General features: G+C 56.5%; 2 protein-coding genes across 8 annotated transcripts; one reads left to right on the top strand and one right to left on the bottom strand.

Moving 5' to 3' along the window:
* Window positions 1-47: 47 nt before the first annotated feature.
* FAM118B (family with sequence similarity 118 member B) lies at window positions 48-14,337 on the bottom strand. Of its 4 annotated transcripts, none has more exons than XR_011135900.1 (9): window positions 14,216-14,332; window positions 13,679-13,724; window positions 8,313-8,390; window positions 5,710-5,962; window positions 4,727-4,954; window positions 3,086-3,214; window positions 1,220-2,196; window positions 928-987; window positions 48-513 (listed from the first exon to the last, which is right to left on the bottom strand). XR_011135900.1 is itself a non-coding variant. In XM_068916734.1 (9 exons), exons 3-9 carry the CDS (start codon window positions 8,381-8,383, stop codon window positions 500-502), a joined length of 1,041 nt encoding a protein of 346 aa, XP_068772835.1. In that variant the 5' UTR covers window positions 8,384-8,390; window positions 13,679-13,724; window positions 14,235-14,337; the 3' UTR covers window positions 48-499. The 4 variants fall into 4 exon arrangements, 3 of the variants coding, with proteins under 3 accessions (XP_068772835.1, XP_068772834.1, XP_009680242.2); XM_068916734.1 differs by having other exon boundaries at window positions 1,911-2,196; window positions 14,235-14,337; XM_068916733.1 differs by having other exon boundaries at window positions 1,911-2,196; window positions 14,216-14,335.
* A 186-nt stretch (window positions 14,338-14,523) lies between these two features.
* TIRAP (TIR domain containing adaptor protein) lies at window positions 14,524-17,271 on the top strand. Of its 4 annotated transcripts, XM_068916739.1 has the most exons (6): window positions 14,524-14,592; window positions 15,799-15,899; window positions 16,156-16,241; window positions 16,321-16,377; window positions 16,532-17,122; window positions 17,223-17,271. In XM_068916739.1, exons 4-6 carry the CDS (start codon window positions 16,371-16,373, stop codon window positions 17,264-17,266), a joined length of 642 nt encoding a protein of 213 aa, XP_068772840.1. In that variant the 5' UTR covers window positions 14,524-14,592; window positions 15,799-15,899; window positions 16,156-16,241; window positions 16,321-16,370; the 3' UTR covers window positions 17,267-17,271. The 4 variants fall into 4 exon arrangements, with proteins under 4 accessions (XP_068772840.1, XP_068772841.1, XP_068772838.1 ...); XM_068916740.1 differs by lacking the exon at window positions 16,156-16,241; XM_068916737.1 differs by lacking the exon at window positions 14,524-14,592 and having other exon boundaries at window positions 15,470-15,899.
* Window positions 17,272-21,160: the final 3,889 nt, after the last annotated feature.

The following is a 21,160-nucleotide window of genomic DNA, read 5'->3' as shown; positions in this document are numbered from 1 at the left end:
ATGAAATGTTTAAGTAGACTATAATTCAAACACCAGCCAGAAGAGGGTAATTGAACAGGCCTTTTAATACAAGCTTCAACATACAAAATACTGTACAGTATAAAGAAAGGACTAGAAAACTAGAGCTTCAAGTAAAAAAACAAAACAAAACTGCTCAAGTTCCATTTTTTTAGTTGAAAGTACAGAATACAAAAGCACTAAGTAGGAAGTTACAAGAGGCTGCAGTTCAGCAGGAGAGACCACCCTCCCCCAGCAAATACAACTACGACATCAACCCAGGCGTCAGTCTGAGGAGGCTCTGCCCCGGCCTCGATGGTGCCTGAAGCATCACTGCTAGGCTCGGTATGCAAGGATGAGAGCGGCAGCTGCACAGGAGCGGGCTTCGCTCCTCCTCTGGACTGGCCTTAACATTCGCAGGCCTCCCTTGGAGCTGCTGGCTCTGGCTTAAACTCGTCCTAGGGAGTAGCCTGCAGCACAGATCTTGGGGCAAGGCCGAGGCTCAAGTGCTGCATCCTGTGTGAAGTTAAAGGCTCTTCAAAAGCTGCCCGAGTCACTGCGGCACAAGGGGCACCCAGGGAGTCGCAAACTGCGCAACGGGGCTAGAAGGGGCAAGGCTAAGCCCTGCTGCAGGTGTGACCTGGCCTGCAGGGCTGGCCGTGCCCTGCTGGGCTGCTGCAGCTGTTAAGCCTCATGTTACAATGCTTTTCTGTGGGGGCTTCAGCTTCTGAGCGCTCCCAGCCCAAAGCCGGGTTTCATTTGAAAATTTAAGCGCAGGCTGGCTTTGCAGTCGCCTCGCGTAAGACAGATTGACCTCAGCTCTACGTTTGAAGGGCAGGCAGCAATGCCCCAGCTCTGCACCCCAACGCACCGCTTCCACCCTGGCGCAGAGGAAGCCTCTAGCTCGCTAAGCTCAGGCACAAGTCTTACCTTTTATCTCAGCATGGGCAGCAGCAGAGCCATTCAGCTGTTGTCCCTCTTTAGGCACACCTGGGGGAGAGCAGAGGGTAACTACCATGCAGAAAGGCAAGAAAGCACCAGAAGCACCGAACCCTTGTGCCTCCTGGAAGGAGGGAGCTCCTACGCTTGCACCGCAGGCAGAGAGCAGGGCACCCCACAAGGCAAAAGCACTGCGCGCCAGCATCCTCCCTGCCCTTCTCACAGCCAGAGCCCCGCAGTGCCAGCCCTGCCCTGATAGGATTAAGACAGAGGTGTTAGTTACCTTAAGTGGCACTTGCTTGGAGCTGGGCAGAGAGCAGATCACAAGGGCTGCTTCCAGCTTGTTTTAAATAGCAAAGGGAGCTGCTGAGAGCGCGTCAGGATTGATCAGTGCCAGGAATCCAAATGTAGCACTTCAGCGCTCAGCAGTCTCACATGACAAGTGTGCCTGGCTGGGTTTTACATTCAGAACACATGCCAGCAAGGCTATGGCTAGCAAATTAATTTTTTCCCCTGCTTTTTAAGATTTATTGGTGAGACCTCTTACATGTTAAAGCATTAGCTCGGTCTGAGTAGCATGCAGGTCACTTAGACCAAACGACTGGACTGAAATACCCTTTCCTTTCTGTGGAAAGGAAGTAAAAAAGTCCAATTTCACAGTAAAAATTATGTCTGGATGTGTGGGAAGCAGCAGGGCTGTTTTAGCTATAGGAACATGCAGCGATTAAACTTGCATGAAAGTAAACCCAAAGTCCAACTACACGCGCAGCCAATTTTGGAGGAAAAAAAAAAAAAAGCTTAATGAAATAATAATATAGAGAAAAGGGAGGTGTTGATACTGTCTACAATCAGCTTAAACTCTACAGTAACATTCGAGAACTTGCTGTGCTGTCGTACGACAGGATCCCTGAGGTAAGTGCTGGGACCGTGGATATACACGTACGACCATCCAACATAGCCTGTAACCCCTGTACCTGTTCGACCCCGCATGGAGATCTCGCTCGTCAGTCTCTCAAAGTACTCGGGTAAGTCTGTATATTCATCTCCATAGGAAATCACTTTAATCCCTTTGTCCAGCATGTTCTCACGAAGCTTCTTAAACTCATCCACATCTCCTCTCCGTACGAGCATAAAGTGCTCCAGATCTGACTTGTGCTTCACAGCTTCTAAAAACAGGGCCTGAAACGTGGTGTCATCAACAGTCCAACCACAGCCCAAGAACAGGAATGACTTGTTTTCATACAGCTTCTGAATCTCTCGCTTTAAAAAGGAAAGATGTTCTTAGTAAAAGCAAGTTTTATCTGAGTCTTCACAGGGTACAAGGTACAATAATTGGCTTAGCATAGATCAGACTCTTTAGGAGCGTCATCGCTCTTTCATCCTAAACAGAAAGGGAGTAAGGGGTTTTTGCGGTTTAAGTGGGCTAAAGACGAGTTGTTCCAGTCTCAATAATTTGTCCCCTTTCTCCTATTTAACAAACTTAAGGACTCTCACGTTAGCCCGTGTGAAGTCCCTTCTTCAAACTCATTAGTTAAGCTCAGCAGAAGCTATGTCCAGTTAGCATATAGGACTGCCAGGAGCTAGAATGGGATAAAGGAGACTTATATACAAGGTCTTCAAAATACGCAACCTCAAGTCAGTGAGTATTTCAGGTAGCTGGAACAATCACAAGGTTTAGTGCCAGGGCAGACGGGAAACTGCTCTTTGCTACTCAGCTGAAAGTGAAGAGTGACTGGGGACAGCCAGGTCTAGCTGAAAAACACTACCCCCCGTGGCACTGGGAATCTGAGCATTTCTTTCTGTGAGACGTTCCTGCAAGCTCAGCGTCACGTTCTAGATTCTAATTCCTTACGAAAACTAGTGCCCAACCCACTGATCTAGTAAGGAGCCACATCTCACCCATTCTGTCTCTGGCAGGAGAGAATTGTTATCGCGATGGTCCAGCCAGATGACGCGGTAAGCGATAGTATGCTCAGTCCATTTCCAGCGTCTTAGTCTTTACAGGAACGTTTTTTAACTTTGCAAAAATCAGTACCTTATTGTTAAAGCAAAGTCTCCTGCCTCGCTGAGGCTAAAGGAAAAAGCCAAACAAGCTCAGCAGGTTCTGCTTGCATGCCCCCCCCCAAAGAGAAGCCACAGGCTGTCTCACCATAACCTCAGTGTTGCGCAGTACGTTCTGGTAGCCAGCCGGATGCAGCACTATTCCACTAGGATTTGTGTAAACACCGTGGATGTGCAGGACGCTGAGCTTCCTCTTCTCCTGCGCCCATTCCAGCACCTGCACAAAGCAAACCGCTCAAGAAACGTTAGCAAGTCCATCAAGTTAGCTTCCACAGAGATTTAGTATTGCATTGCTAGGAGGGTATTCTTCACTAAGGTCTCCTGTCTCTCCTGTTCTAGGACTTGCTTCCTACCTCTTTGAGTTTTGAGATACGTGCTGTTAAAAATACATTTTTTGGAGAAGCTTTTCAAAGGGGCAGCTTCTTCTTCATGTTCCGCTGTATCTGCTCAAGAGATGATGACTACCGCAGCCTGTACACCACAGCCTGCAGCTGCGCCAGCACACTACTTTGGTTCAGCACTTCAGCTGAATGGCTAATGCCTGCTGCTGATGGAAAGAGATTGACTCAGAATACTGTACCCAGCAGAAAAAGCAGAAAACTCCAAATACTATTTTAGCACGTTTCTCAAGTCTACAAAGTTTATTCCTCAGCTGCTCTATAGTCTGAGAAGATCTGAGAAAGCTCAACAGCTGATCTTCATTTCAAAAAGCCACTTCTTAGGCTCTCAGTTTACTCCTACAGATCTTAGGTCATTTAAGCTTGCAATAATTAGGAGGCTTATTTGTGCCGTTGTAAGTACTTGCAGCTATACAGATTAAGAGGTCATGCAGGAAATGCAAAATACAGAAATGAATCAGTATGGAAAGAGGCAAAGTACTCTGTAGCATCTACAAGGTGGCAGGTGTTTAGGAACAGACATACAAGAGAAATAGTAATAACAAATAGAAAAATAACATGCTCGCTGAAACTAAAACCCATAGTGTAAAGATGAAGTGGGTCAAAAGGGCAGGCGGTGGTGAAAGAGCTCAGGCTATAGCATCAGACAGTCCGATTTGCTGCCTGATTGAAGACTTGGGGCAGAAGGACGAGGAGGGATGTTTGTTTGAAGCAAGCAGTTAGAAATCCGACAACGTGTCAGAGCAAGTCAGAGAGAAAGCTCTGAGCAGACAGCGTATCCCACACGGAGCCACTCAGCAATTTCAGACGGAGGACGCAAGGTAACGGGAAAGGGGGGAGGATGAAAGCGCCAAGGAGTTAGAGCGTGCTGTCTTGAAGGCTGGAGCCCTGTGAACGCTGTATCACAAAAAGCATTCAGCAGCATATCATAAAAATAGAAAGGTCAGCTTTGTTTCATGCACATAAGTTTCCTGGGTTGGTTAGAATTGCTAATCCAAGCCTTATGTGGAAGCAAGACTTACAGGACTTCAGCAAGACCAAGCCAGAACTTTCAAGCACAGATCAAAGAAATACTAGACTTGAAGGCTCCTCCTGAGCAATGGATGCCAGCCAGTAAGCACAGCATTTCAGAAGGAAGCACTCATCTTAATTCCTCTGCTCACTGCCCCAAATTATCAGAGTCTCTGTTTGGAGCTTGCCTAACCCATCTAAATTACTATTAACAGTTCAATCCCCTTACATGGGCATAAGGGCACATCCTGCAGCCACCAGTGTCTTAGGTTGTTCCAGCTCAGCCCTGACAATAAAAAAAATCATCATCGCTTATTTACCTTTTTTTCATCAGTAAGGTCAAGAGACTCCAGATGCTTCCCCTGGTGTGCTGCATACAGTTCCAGCAGGTTATCAAAGTTTGTGGTTAATACCAGTGCCCCATTTTCCATTAAGTGCAGCACAGACTGAAGCAGCTGTTTCCCAGAATCTTCCATTTTAGATTCCAGGTCATCAAACACCTCATATAAACAGTCTTTGAAAAATGTTGAGCGAACATTGCTTGTGCGCTGAGAAGGGGAGAGAGATTAAGGTCAGAGTCTGGTTTCTTTTAATACTTCATGCAAAACGAATGTATGAAAACTACACGCATACTTCTGGAAGAGCTCTGCAAAGCTATAGGTCCGTATTGCTTGCAAGGCAAACAGCGGGCACTTATATCGGAATTTGTTCAGGTCAAAACACAAGAACATAAGAATGGTTGAAAAAAAAGCGTTGCATCAGAACGCTTCTCCTTCCACACTTATCAACTAAGCTCCGCTCTGGAGGCTGGAAATAGAAGAGCACCACTCTTCGCAGCCGGACAGCGGGATCACCCCTGGCCCTCTTTATATACCACGCTGAGGTGGATACGCTCCCCAGCACCCATGAAACATCCAGAAGCTGGTATGCACGGCAAAGTTTTGCCTCTTCAAAGCCAGAGAGGGAGAACTGAGCAGACACAATAGGGCACACAGATATTACAGGGAACATTCAGACAGCTGTTTGAACTCCTGTTTGTTCCTGACAGTGTATCAGCCCACAGAAATCCAGATGTGGGTCAGAGTGACCAGGCCTCTGATAGCCCAAAACACCATCTCAGGAACATGATGCAGTAACTGCACTTGCTCAGTTCCGTGCAAATACAGGAATTGTTGGGGCTGGCCTTTCTTTCAGCTCTTTCTTTCAGGGGCACGCTGGAGAACGGACCTATTTCCAAAAGCCAAATGCTTAGCTCAGGGTGGGACCCTGGGACGTTTATGTTCAGTGCTACAAGCACACTCACCGGAGACAGTTTTTGGATAAGGTCATGGGCAACATGAACCAAGTTCTTGTCTTCATGGAGACATTTCTGAAACCTTTTGCTCTCTTCATCTTCCAGAAGATCAAAGTCAATAGCGGCATCCAGGAGGGCCTGGATTAACCCTTTCCAAGACTTCAGCGCAGGGACTTGGGGAGCAACTGCAGCACTAATTCCTGTCCCAATCACCAAAACAAGCTCCCGAGGCTTCTTGGTTTTCAGGCTTGGCAACAGCTTCCTGCAACAGGAGAAAAATTGGACAACTGGTACCAGCACAAATAAAAGGATGTCTTGGGTCATGGGACCCACAGACAAGGGAGGTACTCTTTACCTGAAGTTTGAATCAACGTCTCCATTAGGGTTCTCTGATAAACAGAAGGAGAGGCTATTCGATATCCCTTAAGGGCAGTGCACAGCTCCACAGAGCACTATCACAAACACCCACAACTACAACGTACCTAACTGCAGCCTATTTCTCAGTCTAGTCCTTCACCAAGATAGTTATTGGGAAAAGCCAGTACTACCCAGGAATACCTCTGAGGCAAAGCTAATTCAATTAAATTTTGCTAGACGGGAGTGCCAGAAGTCTTGCTAATAACTTTGATCTGGAAACCTAACTGAAAGACTAGAGACACTGGAAGAGATGCAGTGAGCAACACGGAATAATGTCATCAGTGGCTGTAGAGATGCACGTAGATTTTTAATATATTGGCCAATTTAAGGCCCTGTCCTAAGGCTCGGATGCGAGATCTTGCAAGGAGGAGTAAACACAACTATACCCGCACTCGGTTCAAATAGGTGCCTGAACCCGCTAAGCTTTCTCTGCCTTTAAGTGACAGGTGCCAAACAGAGCCCTCAAGACAGCAGCCTTATTTACACTAGCACAAAGGAAAGGAAGCGAAGGCTTTCTCCCAGCACTCTGCCCTGGAAAGGCCCTTTCCACACCCCAGTCACTGCTGGCCTTTGCTGAGAAGACTGCTAAGCTGGGACATTGCTGGAACAGGGAAGGGACTTCTGGCGCACTTTCAACGTAAGTGGGACACTCGAGGCCAATCTTTTTGAAGCCTGGACCACAAGAAGCTGCTAATGAAAGGGCTCTATGCATATACTCTCCTTGTCTCTTCCTCCCCCTCCTCTCCTCCTCATTTTTCTGGCTTTATACCTGCACAGTGTTTTTAAATTTGATGTTATCAAAATTTCATTAAGTGGATGTACTTCTCCCTCATCATACTGTGCCTAATGCAGCTTGGTGGTGAGCCGCTTTCATAAAGCAGGGGAATGACTACAGTTTCCCAGAGAATCTCTGCCATTAAGCAGAAAAGTAGCTCTGGGAGGCAGCTCACTTGGAAGGAATGCTTTTTATCTGCAAGCATGTGATATTTAGCAAGAACGGAAAAGGAAACAGACACCACACAGATGGAGCTTTGCCTTCCCTCCGCTACCACCTAAGAAAACAACCAAGTTAACCCTTTTATTTAGAAAGTTTTCACTATTACTTACTGTAAATCAAGTCTAGATTTAATGTTTTTTGCGGGGACTGAAAATCTCACCTGTGAAGAATAAAACTAATATTCATGTTAAAGCACTAGTATAAAATCACAACTAGAACCTTATGGAATGAAACCCAAAATCCAGGAATAAAAATACCTAAGTCTAACTAACGTTTTATGCAACAACTCCGAAAGAGACATTCCTTTCCCACGCTGATAAAATGTATTTGTTTCTACCATCACATCCAGAGCAAAGCAGAAACAACTCCCAGCCTCTCTTCTGCTCATTTCACATCACTGGACCAACCATGAGACAAAGGCTCCCTCACAGAGAGAAAGTATACTCCAGCCCTCCAACTCATAAATAAATCAGATTAGTGGACGACAACTCCCTAGTTGAATTGAGCTGCTCATCTGCAGAGGCTGGTGATCTCCGTTTATGTCTTAATTTCAGAGCTAAGTCCCCGTTATCTCAGCAGCCACAGTATCACCTCTGGGTGTATCCAGCAGAGAACAATCTTCAATGGAAAGTAATGGAAGAACACCCCAAGGTGGGATCTGCTCTGTTTTGAGCATGACACTCCTTTAGAGAAATATAAGATGACTTGCTAATTAGTATAGGAAGCCTCTACACTGGAACTATTTAGCCTTTACACACAGCAAAGTCATATTAATTCCAATAACTGCCTGTCCTCCCAGGAACTGCCATCCAACTGAAGTTAAGAAGCACATCTGACATAAGCGACGCTCTGTGTGGACAGGACCTGAGCTAGGTTTAACACTAAACAATAACATGGAGAAAGTACAGTTAAAAAAAAAAAAGCAGCTTTCTATGCGTCCGTGCAGCCTGATGAAAGGGTTAACAAAATCAGCAACAAAGCAATTCCTCAGTACGCTCTCAGCATTAAGGCCTTTGTCCCACACACCACAGGAAAACACTAGTTGCAGGCACAGTTAGAGACAGCAGACTTTTCTTGGATCAGCAACTGAAATGGTTGCTATGATTTTGTGCCAAGTGTCATTCTCTTTAAAGAAAAATGCAAGGTTATGGAAAAAGCTCTTATCAGAAGAAATCCACTGGAGTATAATTACATTTACCTGGGCTTTTTTGTAGGTGGCATTCCATCTTCCAATAATGATTCTTTACCCAGGCTCACCGTAGAAGCCATCCAGTTTCTATAGTAGACAAAGTCACCAGAAGCAAAGTCACTACACATATGCAATATGACGTGGAACAGACCACAGGTTTTTGTAGAGCCAGCTTTGTAATGGACGAATAAACACTTGCTTTTGTTATCTTTATGACATCACCTTTTGGCCAAGAATTGCACTGTTTTGTTTTTGAACTCTGCACCTTGGAGCTTGTCCACCTCCTCAACTTCTTTTACAACAAAGTTTCCTAAGATTATATAGCTGTTCTGTACAACAGGGTACTAAAGGGACTTCCCATGGGCGTCTGTTACACATCCAATGGCTTGTAACCGCCATCGGCCGAGCAGCTGTTTGGAAGACACTGAAAGGAAGATACCCTCGACACAGCATCCTTTGCCATTTCCCCAAGTGCAGTGGCTGATGTCAGCCCAGTCGAGCGGGTGGGTGCTGAAACGCAGAATCGGCTAGGGTACGGGCACGACGTTATCCCCGTACAGCCATCTTCTCCCTTGCAGCTGTCCAGGCCACCTCCACGGGATCCTGCCATTAGTATTACTAAGAGCGTCTGAATATTCGCCAAACCCTTCATTTTACCTTGGCCATTCATCTTTGTTTGAGAATCTGCCTCTCAGAGCAGCACTGGCCCCTTCCCAAGATGATGTGTGTGAACAAACTTGCTGCTTTAGAAACAGCAGGAGGGAAGAAGCACAAAAAGATTTTTGTTGGCTACAAAAGGCTACTGAGAGCATTTCATTCTCAAGTGATGAGAGAAGGATTATCCAACTCGCCATACATCTAGACTCTGAGGGATATGACCTTAAAGCTGATAGAAAGGAAGGTATATTGTTGAAAATTCTTTCAATAGCCCATTACATAAAATACAAAAGGTCTGCCAGCAAATTTTCCTCTCCCACTTTGCTTCTCCAAAATAAGGCTATTAAGAGGAAAAGAAAGCAGAGACACCTATTCAGCCTTATCTATTTTTCTTGCCAATTCTGACAAAGAGTCTAACAAAAATTCTGGTTTGCGAGCAGCAGGCTTTTGCCGAATGGAAACCTTGTACAGCAGCTGCTGGCCTGAAATCTCAGCTTTTTACAGGTATCACAGCCTTTTGCAGCCATTCAGCCTCAGTGAGATCTGAGCGCTTGATCTACAAATGAGATGCCTGTCATCGCTTCACTAACTCCTGGAGCAAACCAGTAATACTAAAATGTAACACACAAAAATTCTTTAGAGGTAGGAAACCTCAGTTGTGCAGTAAGTGTTTGCAGGTATCATTTCAGGAATAGTCCCAGTAATCTAGATAATCACAATATTTTAATACCAGATAATGAAAACAGGACAAACACGCTCTCACAAACGCTATGCCAGAGCGTGCTGGCCAATCTTACGTTTCTAACCACTTCTGAAAACTTACATAACTAACGAAACACTCAGAGAGGTGAGGCAGGATAGCTGGTCTTCACAGTTTGTCTGCGGAGATACCAGTTAAAACGTGCTGCCTGTTACTTTCGAGCCCTTTTAGAATAAGGGAGCAGAGTTCGGAAAAAAATGAAACCGCCAAAGCAACCGGTAATAACATTTAGGATAAAAGTTTCAAAAGCATTTAGCAAATTAGGAGTCAGGCTGCAGCCAGCTGCTCTGCCTCCCAGTTTTATACACTCCACGCTTGCACCTCAGAGCCCTGCGCCTCCTCCACCACATGCACTTCTGAACATTGTACCCTGTGTTTTTCTTCTCACCTGAGGTGGAGTCTGACAGTACTTTTATGCTGTTCTACCAACTCACTGCCCTCAAAAGGGGCTGTCCCCTCTCCCCTAGAGCCCCATGCCCCCCACAAGCCAACACGAGCAACTGTCAGGCCCTGTGGTGAACTATTTCAGGCAGTTAAACCGTCAAAAAGCACGTGCCCCAAAACAGCGACTACTGTTCCCCTTTGTTTAGCCAGGGTGGGGAAGCAGGAGGAACTCAGGACTATCCGTTTTGGCACGAGTTAGCCATATGATCCATCAGGCAGCAAAATCAAACTCGCCCTGAATGAACATAGCCAAACACAGTCAGAACAGCAAACAGCAAGAAAAATAATACTTTCGTCCTTTCAGGACGGTAAGACCTCTCATTTCGATCAGCTAGATTTACTTCTAGAAGAACAGACTGCTCCAGAAAGCCAGCCGAGTTTTAGATCAAACATTTTGGATGAGCTAAGAATTAAAGCACGCACCCTAACTTAACCAAAACATGTAACAGAAAAGTTCATACAAGGCAACATGCAGAACTGCAAGCGCCGAACAGGTCTGCCTCAATTCTCTCTTCAGTCTAGACGGCATACGTAACAATCACACATAAACCACTTCCCAAAACACTAGTTTCGTTTAGGAATATAATTTAAGTTTGCAATAGTTTTACACTGTGAGTTATCAGCTCTCTAACTCACAAATAACAAGCCTGTTCTTCAATTGGTACTCAGGCATTCCTATGTTTCGCTAGTTCAAAATCTAGCTAAATAACTGATTATTGCCTGCATTTCACTCATCTTACACATAAATAGTGTTTTAAACAGCATGCAATGGAGAAGTGAACTCAGTTTCTAGGCGACTGTAAAGGACATTTTAAAAGTCGCCTGACCTTGGAAAACACTGTCCTTTACAATCATAGTTATCAAGAAAGAGTTTTCTAATATCATGACCTTGAACCTTCCTTTCTCTTTGCCGCAAATCACTAAAAAAGGACGAAAAAGGCAGAAATCATATCTTGTCTTATCCTATTTACAAAAAAGCCCCTAACAACAGTCAAGCTCTTTCTAGCTACAGATTATTTCTTTTAAGAACGAGCCTTAACGAGAAATCCAGCCAAGATATTTAAAGCTCCAGGATTCAGGCCTGGGGAGAAGGTCTGCTCTCCAGGGGGACAGGTCGCGCAAGCGCGAACACGTTCTGGTCGAGGTAACTGCAATTAAGCAGCATTATCTCAGAGCCTGGCACCACTGCCACATGGAAAAAACTTCAAAGGGCACTCTGCAGCAACTGGCCATGCTGTGAATGCAAGTCCCATCAAGAAAAGCAGAGAAGGGCACTTACATGATAAGAGGCAGCTTTCCATTCTTCCTCCTCTAAGTGTCTGGAACATACCAGGGATTTAGTCGACAGTAAGTCAGAGACAGCACAAACATCAGACTCTGCAGTTCCTTGGCTCGATTTTCCTATCACAATGTTGTCTTTCATCACTTTCATTCCTAAAACTACAAGATGATTTCCTGCAGCGTCTGAGTAAGCCTGCAAGGCTCTCCTTCCTCCTCCACAACTAAGAAATTAGTTAATATTTATCTCAAAGCCTTCAAGGTACAACTAGCTCCTGTTCAATGTGAGAATGAGCTTCTTGATCCAATGCTAAAAGCTGAATAGCACAGCAGAGGGCAAGAAAGGCTAGCTAAGGAAAAAGAGAGATGGTAAAATGTGACTCCCTTCGCTTCAGCTTGAAATAAGAGAGCATAATTAACACTGAACGTATGCTATGTGCTTCCAAAACAGATGTTAGCAAGGAACTGCTGTATCTTTAAATGATAAGCAAGTTGCCAAGACTGAATAAACTTTCTTCACGGAAGAAAGTTTAACCACAATAATTCCATATTTAATAGAATAAAGACACATCCGGTGAGGACCTACACAATTGAGACAGCTTTGAAAAACCCTGAAATACAAAGACATAGCTAAACGAAAACCAAATGCCTAAACAAGAGCATATGCCACATTAATGCTGAAGGTCACACAAGAACGTATTCTTACAAAGACTTGCCATAACTATACGAAACGGGCCGAACAGAACTGCAATGCTTGCGCAATACCACCTCGTATAATTTACAAGTCACATTCTCTCTGCAGATTCATCACCTAAGAAACGGGCAGGAGATGAGGAAGTCACTGTAGCTGTCCTTTGACCGCCTCCATGTTCGGCAGCTGATATACAAGCAAAGCCACGCTCAGACGCCAGCGGACCTGAACGTTTGAAGTTTAAGTCAATTAAAAACTGTGTTTTCCCAACTCAGTGCTCTTCAGTGAGGGAGGGGCTGCTCCATAACAGCCGTCTTCTGGGTCGAGCCGTTCCTTAAGCATGCTACTGTACCCAGCTGCAGTGTAACTAACCGGATCTCAATGGACTAATGGTAAAGGATATTGCAGCACCATAAGGTGTCATGAATCACTTTCAATGTCTAGAGATTGGAAAGCTGAGTTTCTGGTAGTGAGCGCGCACTGAAAAGCGGGAGCCCATAAACCTTTTTTGTTGGGACCAGCCATCATCAACCCTGGCAGAAGCTCTCAGCACCACTGTAACAAGCAGCAGATCCCGGCTCCCTCGGTCTGCGTGCCTTGCATTCCTACTAGCAGTGCATATGTCACAGGCTGGAAACTCCAGCATTTCGACATGCAAGTCCAATGAAAAAGCTCAAAATGCAGAGGCAATTATATGAAGAAGCCAGCATACATTCAATACTCATCCACTACTTTAATTCGAGTGCTGAGAAGAACTACCATCACTGGGGGCATAATTCATAGGTCGCCTTCTTCTTTTAAATCAGTTACTTTAAGACAACAGGCTAAGACAAACATTACATCGGAATTTAGAATTTCCTATGTTTCTCCTAGAAGAATCTGAAAGGAAATTAACTCATTATCTTTGGCCGAGTCCCAAACGCTGTCACTATGCACGAGCGCTGCAACTGAAGCAGGCCTGCACGGATCATGAGAGCCAACCTTTCCGTCTTAACAACCAAGGCAGGGCGAGGCTTGAAACCGAGCGGGAATCTGTGCTGCAGGAAAAACGAGCGCTGCTTCTGTCTGCGCCGACGCGCGAACACAAGATTCGGCCTATGGCGAGGCCAAGCCAAAACACCCAGCCGCAGAGCTTTTTATTCAACGCTGCGATTCTTCGCCTGCTTCAAATTCCCAATAACTCAATGGAAAAATGAGGCGGGTTTACAGAGCAAGGCCTTCAAGAGGTCCGCGTGGGAACAAGGGAAAAAGTCAGACAAGAATTCGCTTTCTTAGGAAGCCTGGTACGGGCACCAGACACACGTGCACAGACTTAAGGTCACAACGAGCTCTTTTTAGTCTGCCCGTTTTTAAGCCGCAGGAAGCAACGCTGAAGTCAAAGCTCAAGGCAGAAGGGGACGAAGGGTTTTGAGCAAAGGGGACGCGTTCCACCCGTCGGGGCGGTTTCCAAAGAGGGCACTTTTTGGGGAAGGCAAAGCAAGCCCGAACGCGGCGCCTGGGTGGGGGGAAAGAGCCGAGAGGAGGCCTGGCGTGTTCCGCTCTTACCTGTCCGCCGCCCTTCGCCCTCTCCTCGCGGTCGCTTTGCCTCACGCTAAACCAAAAGGAAAAATTGAGATTTTGGGGGTCAGCCCCTGCTAGCCGCCACGGTGCAGCCAGGCGGCAGGACGCAGAGCTTTTTTTTTTTAAAAAAGAAAAAGGGGGGGGGGGGGAACGTGCCCCAAAAGGGGTTTTAAACGGGCGGGGGGAGGGGGGCGGTGCGCACAGAGCGGCGTTACCGGGGTACGGCTCCAGATCAGCGCCCGCCGCGGCCTGGCCTGACCCGGCGCCCTGTCCCCCGCCTCGCCGGGGCCTCTCGCCCCCCTCGGGGCCCCTCATGCCCTCGGGGAGCCCCCTCCGCCGGCGGCCGGGCCGGGCCGGGCCGGGCCGAGCCCCGCCGCCGCCGCCATGGCTCCCCGTTCCCCTCACGGCGCCCGCGCCGCGCCCCCAGCCCCCGCCGTCGCCACGGCAACGGCCCCCGCCGTCGCCACGGCAACGCCGCGCCGCGCCACCTCGCCCGCCGCGCGCGCGCGCGCACGCACGCACCTGGCGCCGCCGCACGCACCTGGCGCCGCCGCCGCCGCCGCGCGCCCGGCCCCATGTGGAGACGCCCCGCGTACGCCCGGCACCGGCCCGCGCAGGCGCACTCCGCCGCCCCTCCTCGCCCCGCCCCCTCGGGTGCGGCCGGGTTGGCCCCGCCCCCTGCCCTCCACCGCCCTCCCATTGGCGCACAGAGGAGGGGGGGCGTGGAGGGAGGGGAGGGGAGAAGAGGCGCTTGCGCGAGAATTCCCCCTCTTCCACCATGTTCTCGCGATGCTTCGAGGCCATATAAGAAATGGCGGGGGCTGCCCCCTCCTTCAGTGGCGGGCGGTGGGGGCGCGGCGGTGGGTGGTTTATCGCCGCGCTGGCTGTAAACCGCGCTGGTGAGGCCCTTGTTTGGCGGCGACAGCTGCGTCGTGCAGCGCCCGGGGAGCAGCCCGGCCAGCCTGCCTTTCCCTGCCCTCCCTAGCAGCTTCTCTGTCCTCCCCAGCCTCCCCCCGGGCCGGGGGCTGGCTGCAAGAGCCCCAAACCCTGCCACTTCCCCCAGCTGACAGGGTGCCGTGGCCGGACCCAGCTCGTCCTTTGAGGGTCCCTCGTGTTTTGAGGCCTCCGCGCGTAGCGAGACGAAGGCGGGCGGCCTGTGTTGGCTTTTACGCTTTTTCCTTTAACAGTCATCGTGTTATCGCGTAGCGCTGGGCTGGGGGTCCTCCCCGAGGCCAGCGGCGCTCCGGGTCCGGGGGGTCCCCTGGGTGCCGCCGGGCGATGCCGCTGCGGCCTTCGGCGCGCTTCAGCCTCGGGCTTCGTCCTTGGTGGCCAGTCAGCGGGAGAGCAAAGCCACCGGGGCCGCGGCTCTCGCGTGCGCCGAGGGCGTCTTGCAGGGGGGGAAACCGAGGCACGGGGCTGGCGCGTCCCCAGGCTCAGCTCCCCTGGCACCTTTCCGGGTCCCGGCGGGTGCCCGCGAGGCAGCCGGGGCTCGTGGTGTTTCCTACGGCGAGGGGCTGCTCAGGCCGGGCGGCGTGTCACCACCACCTTGGCCGTATATCGTCCCCGCCGGCGCCTCCCGCCCTCCTCGCTTTTAAAAACCGGGTGGAGATGCTGGGTTGGCGGCGTGGGAGACGCTATCCGGGGGTTTTTCCCGTGGATCAGGAGCTGCCGAGCTTTTTCCCTGCTGCCTCCAAAAAAATTAGAGAAAGTCCCGCCCCGGCGCAGACCTTGGCGTGGGATCCGCCGGCCGCCGACTTCCCCTACCTCCGCTTCCGCAGGCCGAGGCGGGGCTTGCGCTGGCCGGTGGCGGCGGCGGCGGCCCCCGGAGCCGCCGGCACCGCTGCTCGGGCTCAGCACCGCGGGGCCCCGGCCCGCCTCCCGGCGAGCAGGAGCCGGCAGCGGACGTCTGGCAGGCTCCGTCCGCAGCGATCGCGTGGGGCCCCCCGGGGGGTGGGAAGAGCTGGGGCCGAGCGGGGAACCGCTTCATCGTTGTTACGGAGGAGGAAGTGCTGCACGGCGCGCGGCTCTGCTCAGCCTTGCCGTTCGCCGGCGACCCCATTAGGCTCCAGAGTGAACGCGCCGCATCCTCCTTCTTTCTGCTCTAGGTGATCCCAGGAAGAGCCTCCTCCTCGCCTAACCCGGGTGCCCCCCGCCGGGGCTGATGCAGCCCCTTTCCTTGCTCCGGCGCCTGGCTCCCGCGTCCCCGGTAGGTATTGCCCGGCCCCGGGGGCGTCGCGCAGCCCGGCTGCTCCCGGCACCGTGACTCGGGCGATTTCCCTCATGGCGCGGGCGGCTGGTCGGCGGCCAAGGGCTCGGCGCGGAGGGAGTGCCCAGCTGCGGGGAAGCTCGCCGGGCCGGGAGGTGCCCGCTCGCTTCCCGGCCCTGCCGCCTCTGGCTCCTTCCCGAAGGCTTCGTGCCGGCGAGGCGGCCTCCGAGCTGCAGCCCGGCTCTCCCGCCCGCAGGACCGCCGGCCCCGCTCCGGGCATGACCGCCGGCGGCGCCGGGAAGGCCTCCGCCGTCCCTCGGCTCTGGGCCTCGCTCGCCGCAGGTGGGTCCCGGCCGGGCGGGCGTCCGCCTCGCCGGCGGTGCGCCGCTCACCCCTCGCTTCTCCCCGTTTCCGCTCCCAGGACGGGTTTCCCAACGGGCGGCCGGCAGCTGAGCGCCGCGCGGGCTGGCCATGGCGGGTGAGTGCACGGGGCGGCGCGGCGAGCGCCGGCTCCAGCCGGCGGCCTTGTCCCCCTTGTCCCTGCCGGAGCGGGATGCTGGAGCCGGCTGCGGCGGGAAGGCGGCGGAGGAGCCGAGCGGGACGGGAGCCTCACGGCGCTGCCGCCTCCGCAGGCTGGTTTAGGCGGCTGCTGCACAGACCCAAGCAAAGCCCCAGCTCCTCGGAGAGCAGCCTAAACCCTTCGTCCTCGGCCTCCTCTTCCTCGGGCCGGAGCTCGGGCTCGGCGGGCGAGTCGCGCTGCCACGAGCACCGCCGGCCGGCCGGCCCGCAGGTGGACATCAGCGGCTCGGGCAGCGCCCGCTGGGCCAAGAGCTACGACGTGTGCGTGTGCCACAGCGAGGTGGACCTGGAGTTCGTGGAGGAGCTGGTGTCCTACCTGGAGAGCCAGCCCGAGAGCGTGCGCTGCTTCCTGCAGCCGCGCGACGCCGTGCCGGGCCGGGCCGTGGTGACGGAGCTGTGCGACGCCGTGCAGAACAGCCACTGCTGGGTCATGCTGATCACCCCCAGCTTCCTGCAGGACCCTTGGTGCAGGTACCAGATGCACCAGGCCTTGGCCGAGGCGCCGGCGGCCGACGGGCGCACCATCCCCGTGCTGAAGGACGTCGCCCGCCGCGACTACCCCAAGGAGCTGCGCAACCTCTACTACATCTACGTGGCCCTCAAGGAGAGCAGCTTCCGGCAGATCAGGGACACCGTGCTGCGCTGTGAGTGCGCGGCGGCAGCGGCGGCCGAGGGATGGGACGGCCCGGCCGCCGCTCGGCCGGCGGTTAACGGCGCCCTGGGTTTTCTCCTGTGCCTCCGCAGACCTGCGGGAGCTGTGCCGGAGCTCGGCGGGCGGCACGGACTAGCGGGAGCCGGCGGCGGAGGAGGAGGAGGAGGAGGAGGAAGAGGAGTTCGCCCTGGGAGCATCCCGAAGGCGGCGGGGGTCCGCGGGGGGAGGCGGGCGGGCTGCGAGGACCCGGCCTCGGCGGTGTGAAGCTCGCTCGCGCGCGCGCGCGCCCGCGGGAAGGTGGGAGTTTTGGTTTCGAATCTCGTCTCCCGGTGTGCGTTTTTGGGTTTGTTTTGGGGTCTAGAGGGAGCCGGCTCGGCCTTGAGGCGGGTGTGCGGATTTCGGTCCGGGGAGGGACTGAGCTCCAGCCCTTCCAGACAGGCGGGGGGGTTTCTGCCCCCTCGGTAACCCGCGGCGGGGCGGCCGGGGCCGTGCGTATGGGCGCCCGGGAGCCCTCTGGCCCGCAAAGGCCGGAAGGTGCCTCGTGCCGGCGGTTCCCGGCGGGGATTGAGCTGCTGCGGTCGGGGCGTCCCCGGCACGGGCAGGGCCCTGCGGATGTGGGATATGTGGGGAAAGGGGGATACGGGATATAGGGGCCATGGGGAGGGGGGACGGGGGGTACAGGGGACCATGGGGAGGTGGGATATGGGGGGATGGGGGATATGGGGAGGTGGGATATGGAGGGGGGCTGTGGGCAGGTGAGATATGGGAGGATATGGGGGGCTGCGGGGAGGTGGGACAGGGAGATTTGCGGGGATACGGGATAGAGGGGGCTGTGGGAGGTGGGTTATGGGGGGATATGGGAGATACAGGATATAGGGGGCTGTGGGGAGGGGGGATATGGGGGATACGGGATATGGGAGGCTGTAGGGAGGTGGGATATGGGGGTGTACAGGATATGGGGGACCATGGAGAGGTGGGATATGGGGGAATGGGGATACAGGGGACATGGGGGGCTGTGGGCAGGTGGGATATGGGAGGATGCAGGGGGCTGTGGGGAAGTGGGACAGGGGGATTTGGAGGGATATGGATAGAGGGGGCTGTGCGGAGGTGGGATATGGGGCCTGGGGCCATGGCGGGGGAATAGGGGCTGTGGGGCTGGGTGCCAAGGGGCGGCGGGGTGACGGGTCGGGGGCCGGGGTGAGGGATCGGGGCCGGGGTGAGGGGCGGCAGGGTGAGGGATCGGAGGCTGGGGTGAGGGATCGGGGCTGGGGTGTGGGCGGCAGGGTGAGGGGTCCGGGGCCGGGTGAGGGGTCGGGGGCCGGGGTGAGGGGTCGGGGGCCGGGTGAGGGGCGGCCGGGCCGGGTGAGGGGTCGGGGGCCGGGGTGAGGGGTCGGGGGCCGGGGTGAGGGGTCGGGGCCGGGTGAGGGGCGGCCGGGCCGGGTGAGGGGTCGGGGGCCGGGTGAGGGGTCGGGGCCGGGTGAGGGGTGGCCGGGCCGGGTGAGGGGTCCGGGGCCGGGTGAGGGATCGGGGCCCGGGGTGAGGGGTCGGGGGCCGGGTGAGGGGCGGCCGGGCCGGGTGAGGGGTCGGGGGCCGGGTGAGGGATCGGGGCCGGGTGAGGGGTCGGGGCCGGGTGAGGGGTCGGGGGCCGGGTGAGGGGTCGGGGCCGGGTGAGGGTCGGCCGGGCCGGGTGAGGGGTCGGGGCCGGGTGAGGGGTCGGGGGCCGGGTGAGGGGCGGCCGGGCCGGGTGAGGGGTCGGGGGCCGGGTGAGGGGTCGGGGGCCGGGTGAGGGATCGGGGCCGGGTGAGGGGTCGGGGCCGGGTGAGGGGTCGGGGGCCGGGTGAGGGGTCGGGGCCGGGGCCGGGTGAGGGGTCGGGGGCCGGGTGAGGGGTCGGGGGCCGGGTGAGGGGTCCGGGGCCGGGTGAGGGGTCGGGAGCCGGGTGAGGGGTCGGGAGCCGGGTGAGGGGTCGGGGCCGGGGTGAGGGGTCGGGGGCCGGGTGAGGGGTCGGGAGCCGGGTGAGGGATCGGGGCCAGGTGAGGGGTCGGGGGCCGGGTGAGGGGTCCGGGGCCGGGTGAGGGGTCGGGGCCGGGTGAGGGATCGGGAGCCGGGTGAGGGGTCCGGGGCCGGGTGAGGGGCGGCCGGGCCGGGTGAGGGGTCCGGGGCCGGGTGAGGGGCGGCCGGGCCGGGTGAGGGGTCGGGGGCCGGGTGAGGGATCGGGGCCGGGTGAGGGGTCCGGGGCCGGGTGAGGGGCCAGGGCCGGGGCCGGGTGAGGGGTCGGGGCCGGGTGAGGGGTCGGGGCCGGGTGAGGGGTCCGGGGCCGGGTGAGGGATCGGGGCCGGGTGAGGGATCGGGGCCGGGTGAGGGGTCCGGGGCCGGGTGAGGGGTCGGGGCCGGGTGAGGGGTCCGGGGCCGGGTGAGGGGTCGGGGGCCGGGTGAGGGGTCGGGGCCGGGTGAGGGATCGGGGGCCGGGTGAGGGGTCGGGGGCCGGGTGAGGGATCGGGGCCGGGTGAGGGATCGGGGCCGGGTGAGGGGTCGGGGGCCGGGTGAGGGGTCGGGGCCGGGTGAGGGATCGGGGGCCGGGTGAGGGGTCGGGGCCGGGTGAGGGATCGGGGGCCGGGTGAGGGGTCGGGGGCCGGGTGAGGGGTCGGGGCCGGGTGAGGGATCGGGGGCCGGGTGAGGGGTCGGGGGCCGGGTGAGGGGTCGGGGGCCGGGTGAGGGGTCGGGGCCGGGTGAGGGATCGGGGGCCGGGTGAGGGGTCGGGGCCGGGTGAGGGATCGGGGGCCGGGTGAGGGGTCGGGGGCCGGGTGAGGGATCGGGGCCGGGGCCGGGTGAGGGGTCGGGGGCCGGGTGAGGGGTCGGGGGCCGGGTGAGGGATCGGGGCCGGGTGAGGGGCGGCCGGGCTGGGTGAGGGGTCCGGGCCGGGTGAGGGGTCGGGGCCGGGTGAGGGGTCGGTGGCCGGGTGAGGGGTCGGGGCCGGGTGAGGGATCGGGGCCGGGTGAGGGGTCGGGGCCGGGGCCGGGTGAGGGGTCGGGGCCGGGTGAGGGGTCGGGGGCCGGGTGAGGGGTCCGGGGCCGGGTGAGGGGTCCGGGGCCCGGGGTGAGGGGTCGGGGCCGGGTGAGGGGTCGGGGGCCGGGGTGAGGGGTCCGGGGCCGGGTGAGGGGCGGCCGGGCCGGGTGAGGGGTCGGGGGCCGGGTGAGGGGTCGGGGCCGGGTGAGGGGTCCGGGGCCGGGGTGAGGGGTCGGGGGCCGGGTGAGGGGTCAGGGGCCGGGGTGAGGGGTCGGAGCCGGGTGAGGGGTCGGGGCCGGGTGAGGGGTCGGGGGCCGGGTGAGGGGTCGGGGGCCGGGTGAGGGGTCGGGGCCGGGGCCGGGTGAGGGGTCGGGGGCCGGGTGAGGGGTCCGGGGCCGGGTGAGGGATCGGGGCCGGGTGAGGGGTCGGGGCCGGGGCCGGGTGAGGGGTCGGGGCCGGGTGAGGGGTCCGGGGCCGGGTGAGGGGTCCGGGGCCGGGTGAGGGATCGGGGCCCGGGGTGAGGGGTCGGGGCCGGGTGAGGGGTCGGGGGCCGGGGTGAGGGGTCGGGGGCCGGGTGAGGGATCGGGGGCCGGGTGAGGGGTCGGGGCCGGGTGAGGGGTCCGGGGCCGGGGCCGGGTGAGGGATCGGGGGCCGGGTGAGGGGCCGGGGCCGGGTGAGGGGTCGGGGCCGGGTGAGGGGTCCGGGGCCGGGGCCGGGTGAGGGGTCCGGGGCCGGGTGAGGGGTCGGGGCTGGGTGAGGGGTCGGGGGCCGGGTGAGGGGCCGCCGGGCCGGGTGAGGGGTCGGGGCCGGGTGAGGGGTCGGGGCTGGGTGAGGGGTCGGGGCCGGGTGAGGGGCCGCCGGGCCGGGTGAGGGGCCGCCGGGCCGGGTGAGGGATCGGGGCCGGGTGAGGGGTCGGGGGCCGGGTGAGGGGTCGGGGCCGGGTGAGGGGTCGGGGCCGGGTGAGGGTCCGGGGCCGGGTGAAGGGTCCGGGGCCGGGTGAGGGGTCGGGGCTGGGTGAGGGGTCGG

The sequence above is a fragment of the Struthio camelus genome, chromosome 22 (assembly GCF_040807025.1).
Source record: "Struthio camelus isolate bStrCam1 chromosome 22, bStrCam1.hap1, whole genome shotgun sequence".
Taxonomy (NCBI): domain Eukaryota; kingdom Metazoa; phylum Chordata; class Aves; order Struthioniformes; family Struthionidae; genus Struthio; species Struthio camelus.
The sequence above is the reverse complement of the archived record's forward strand: the minus strand, read 5'-3'. Positions and strand labels throughout refer to the sequence as shown.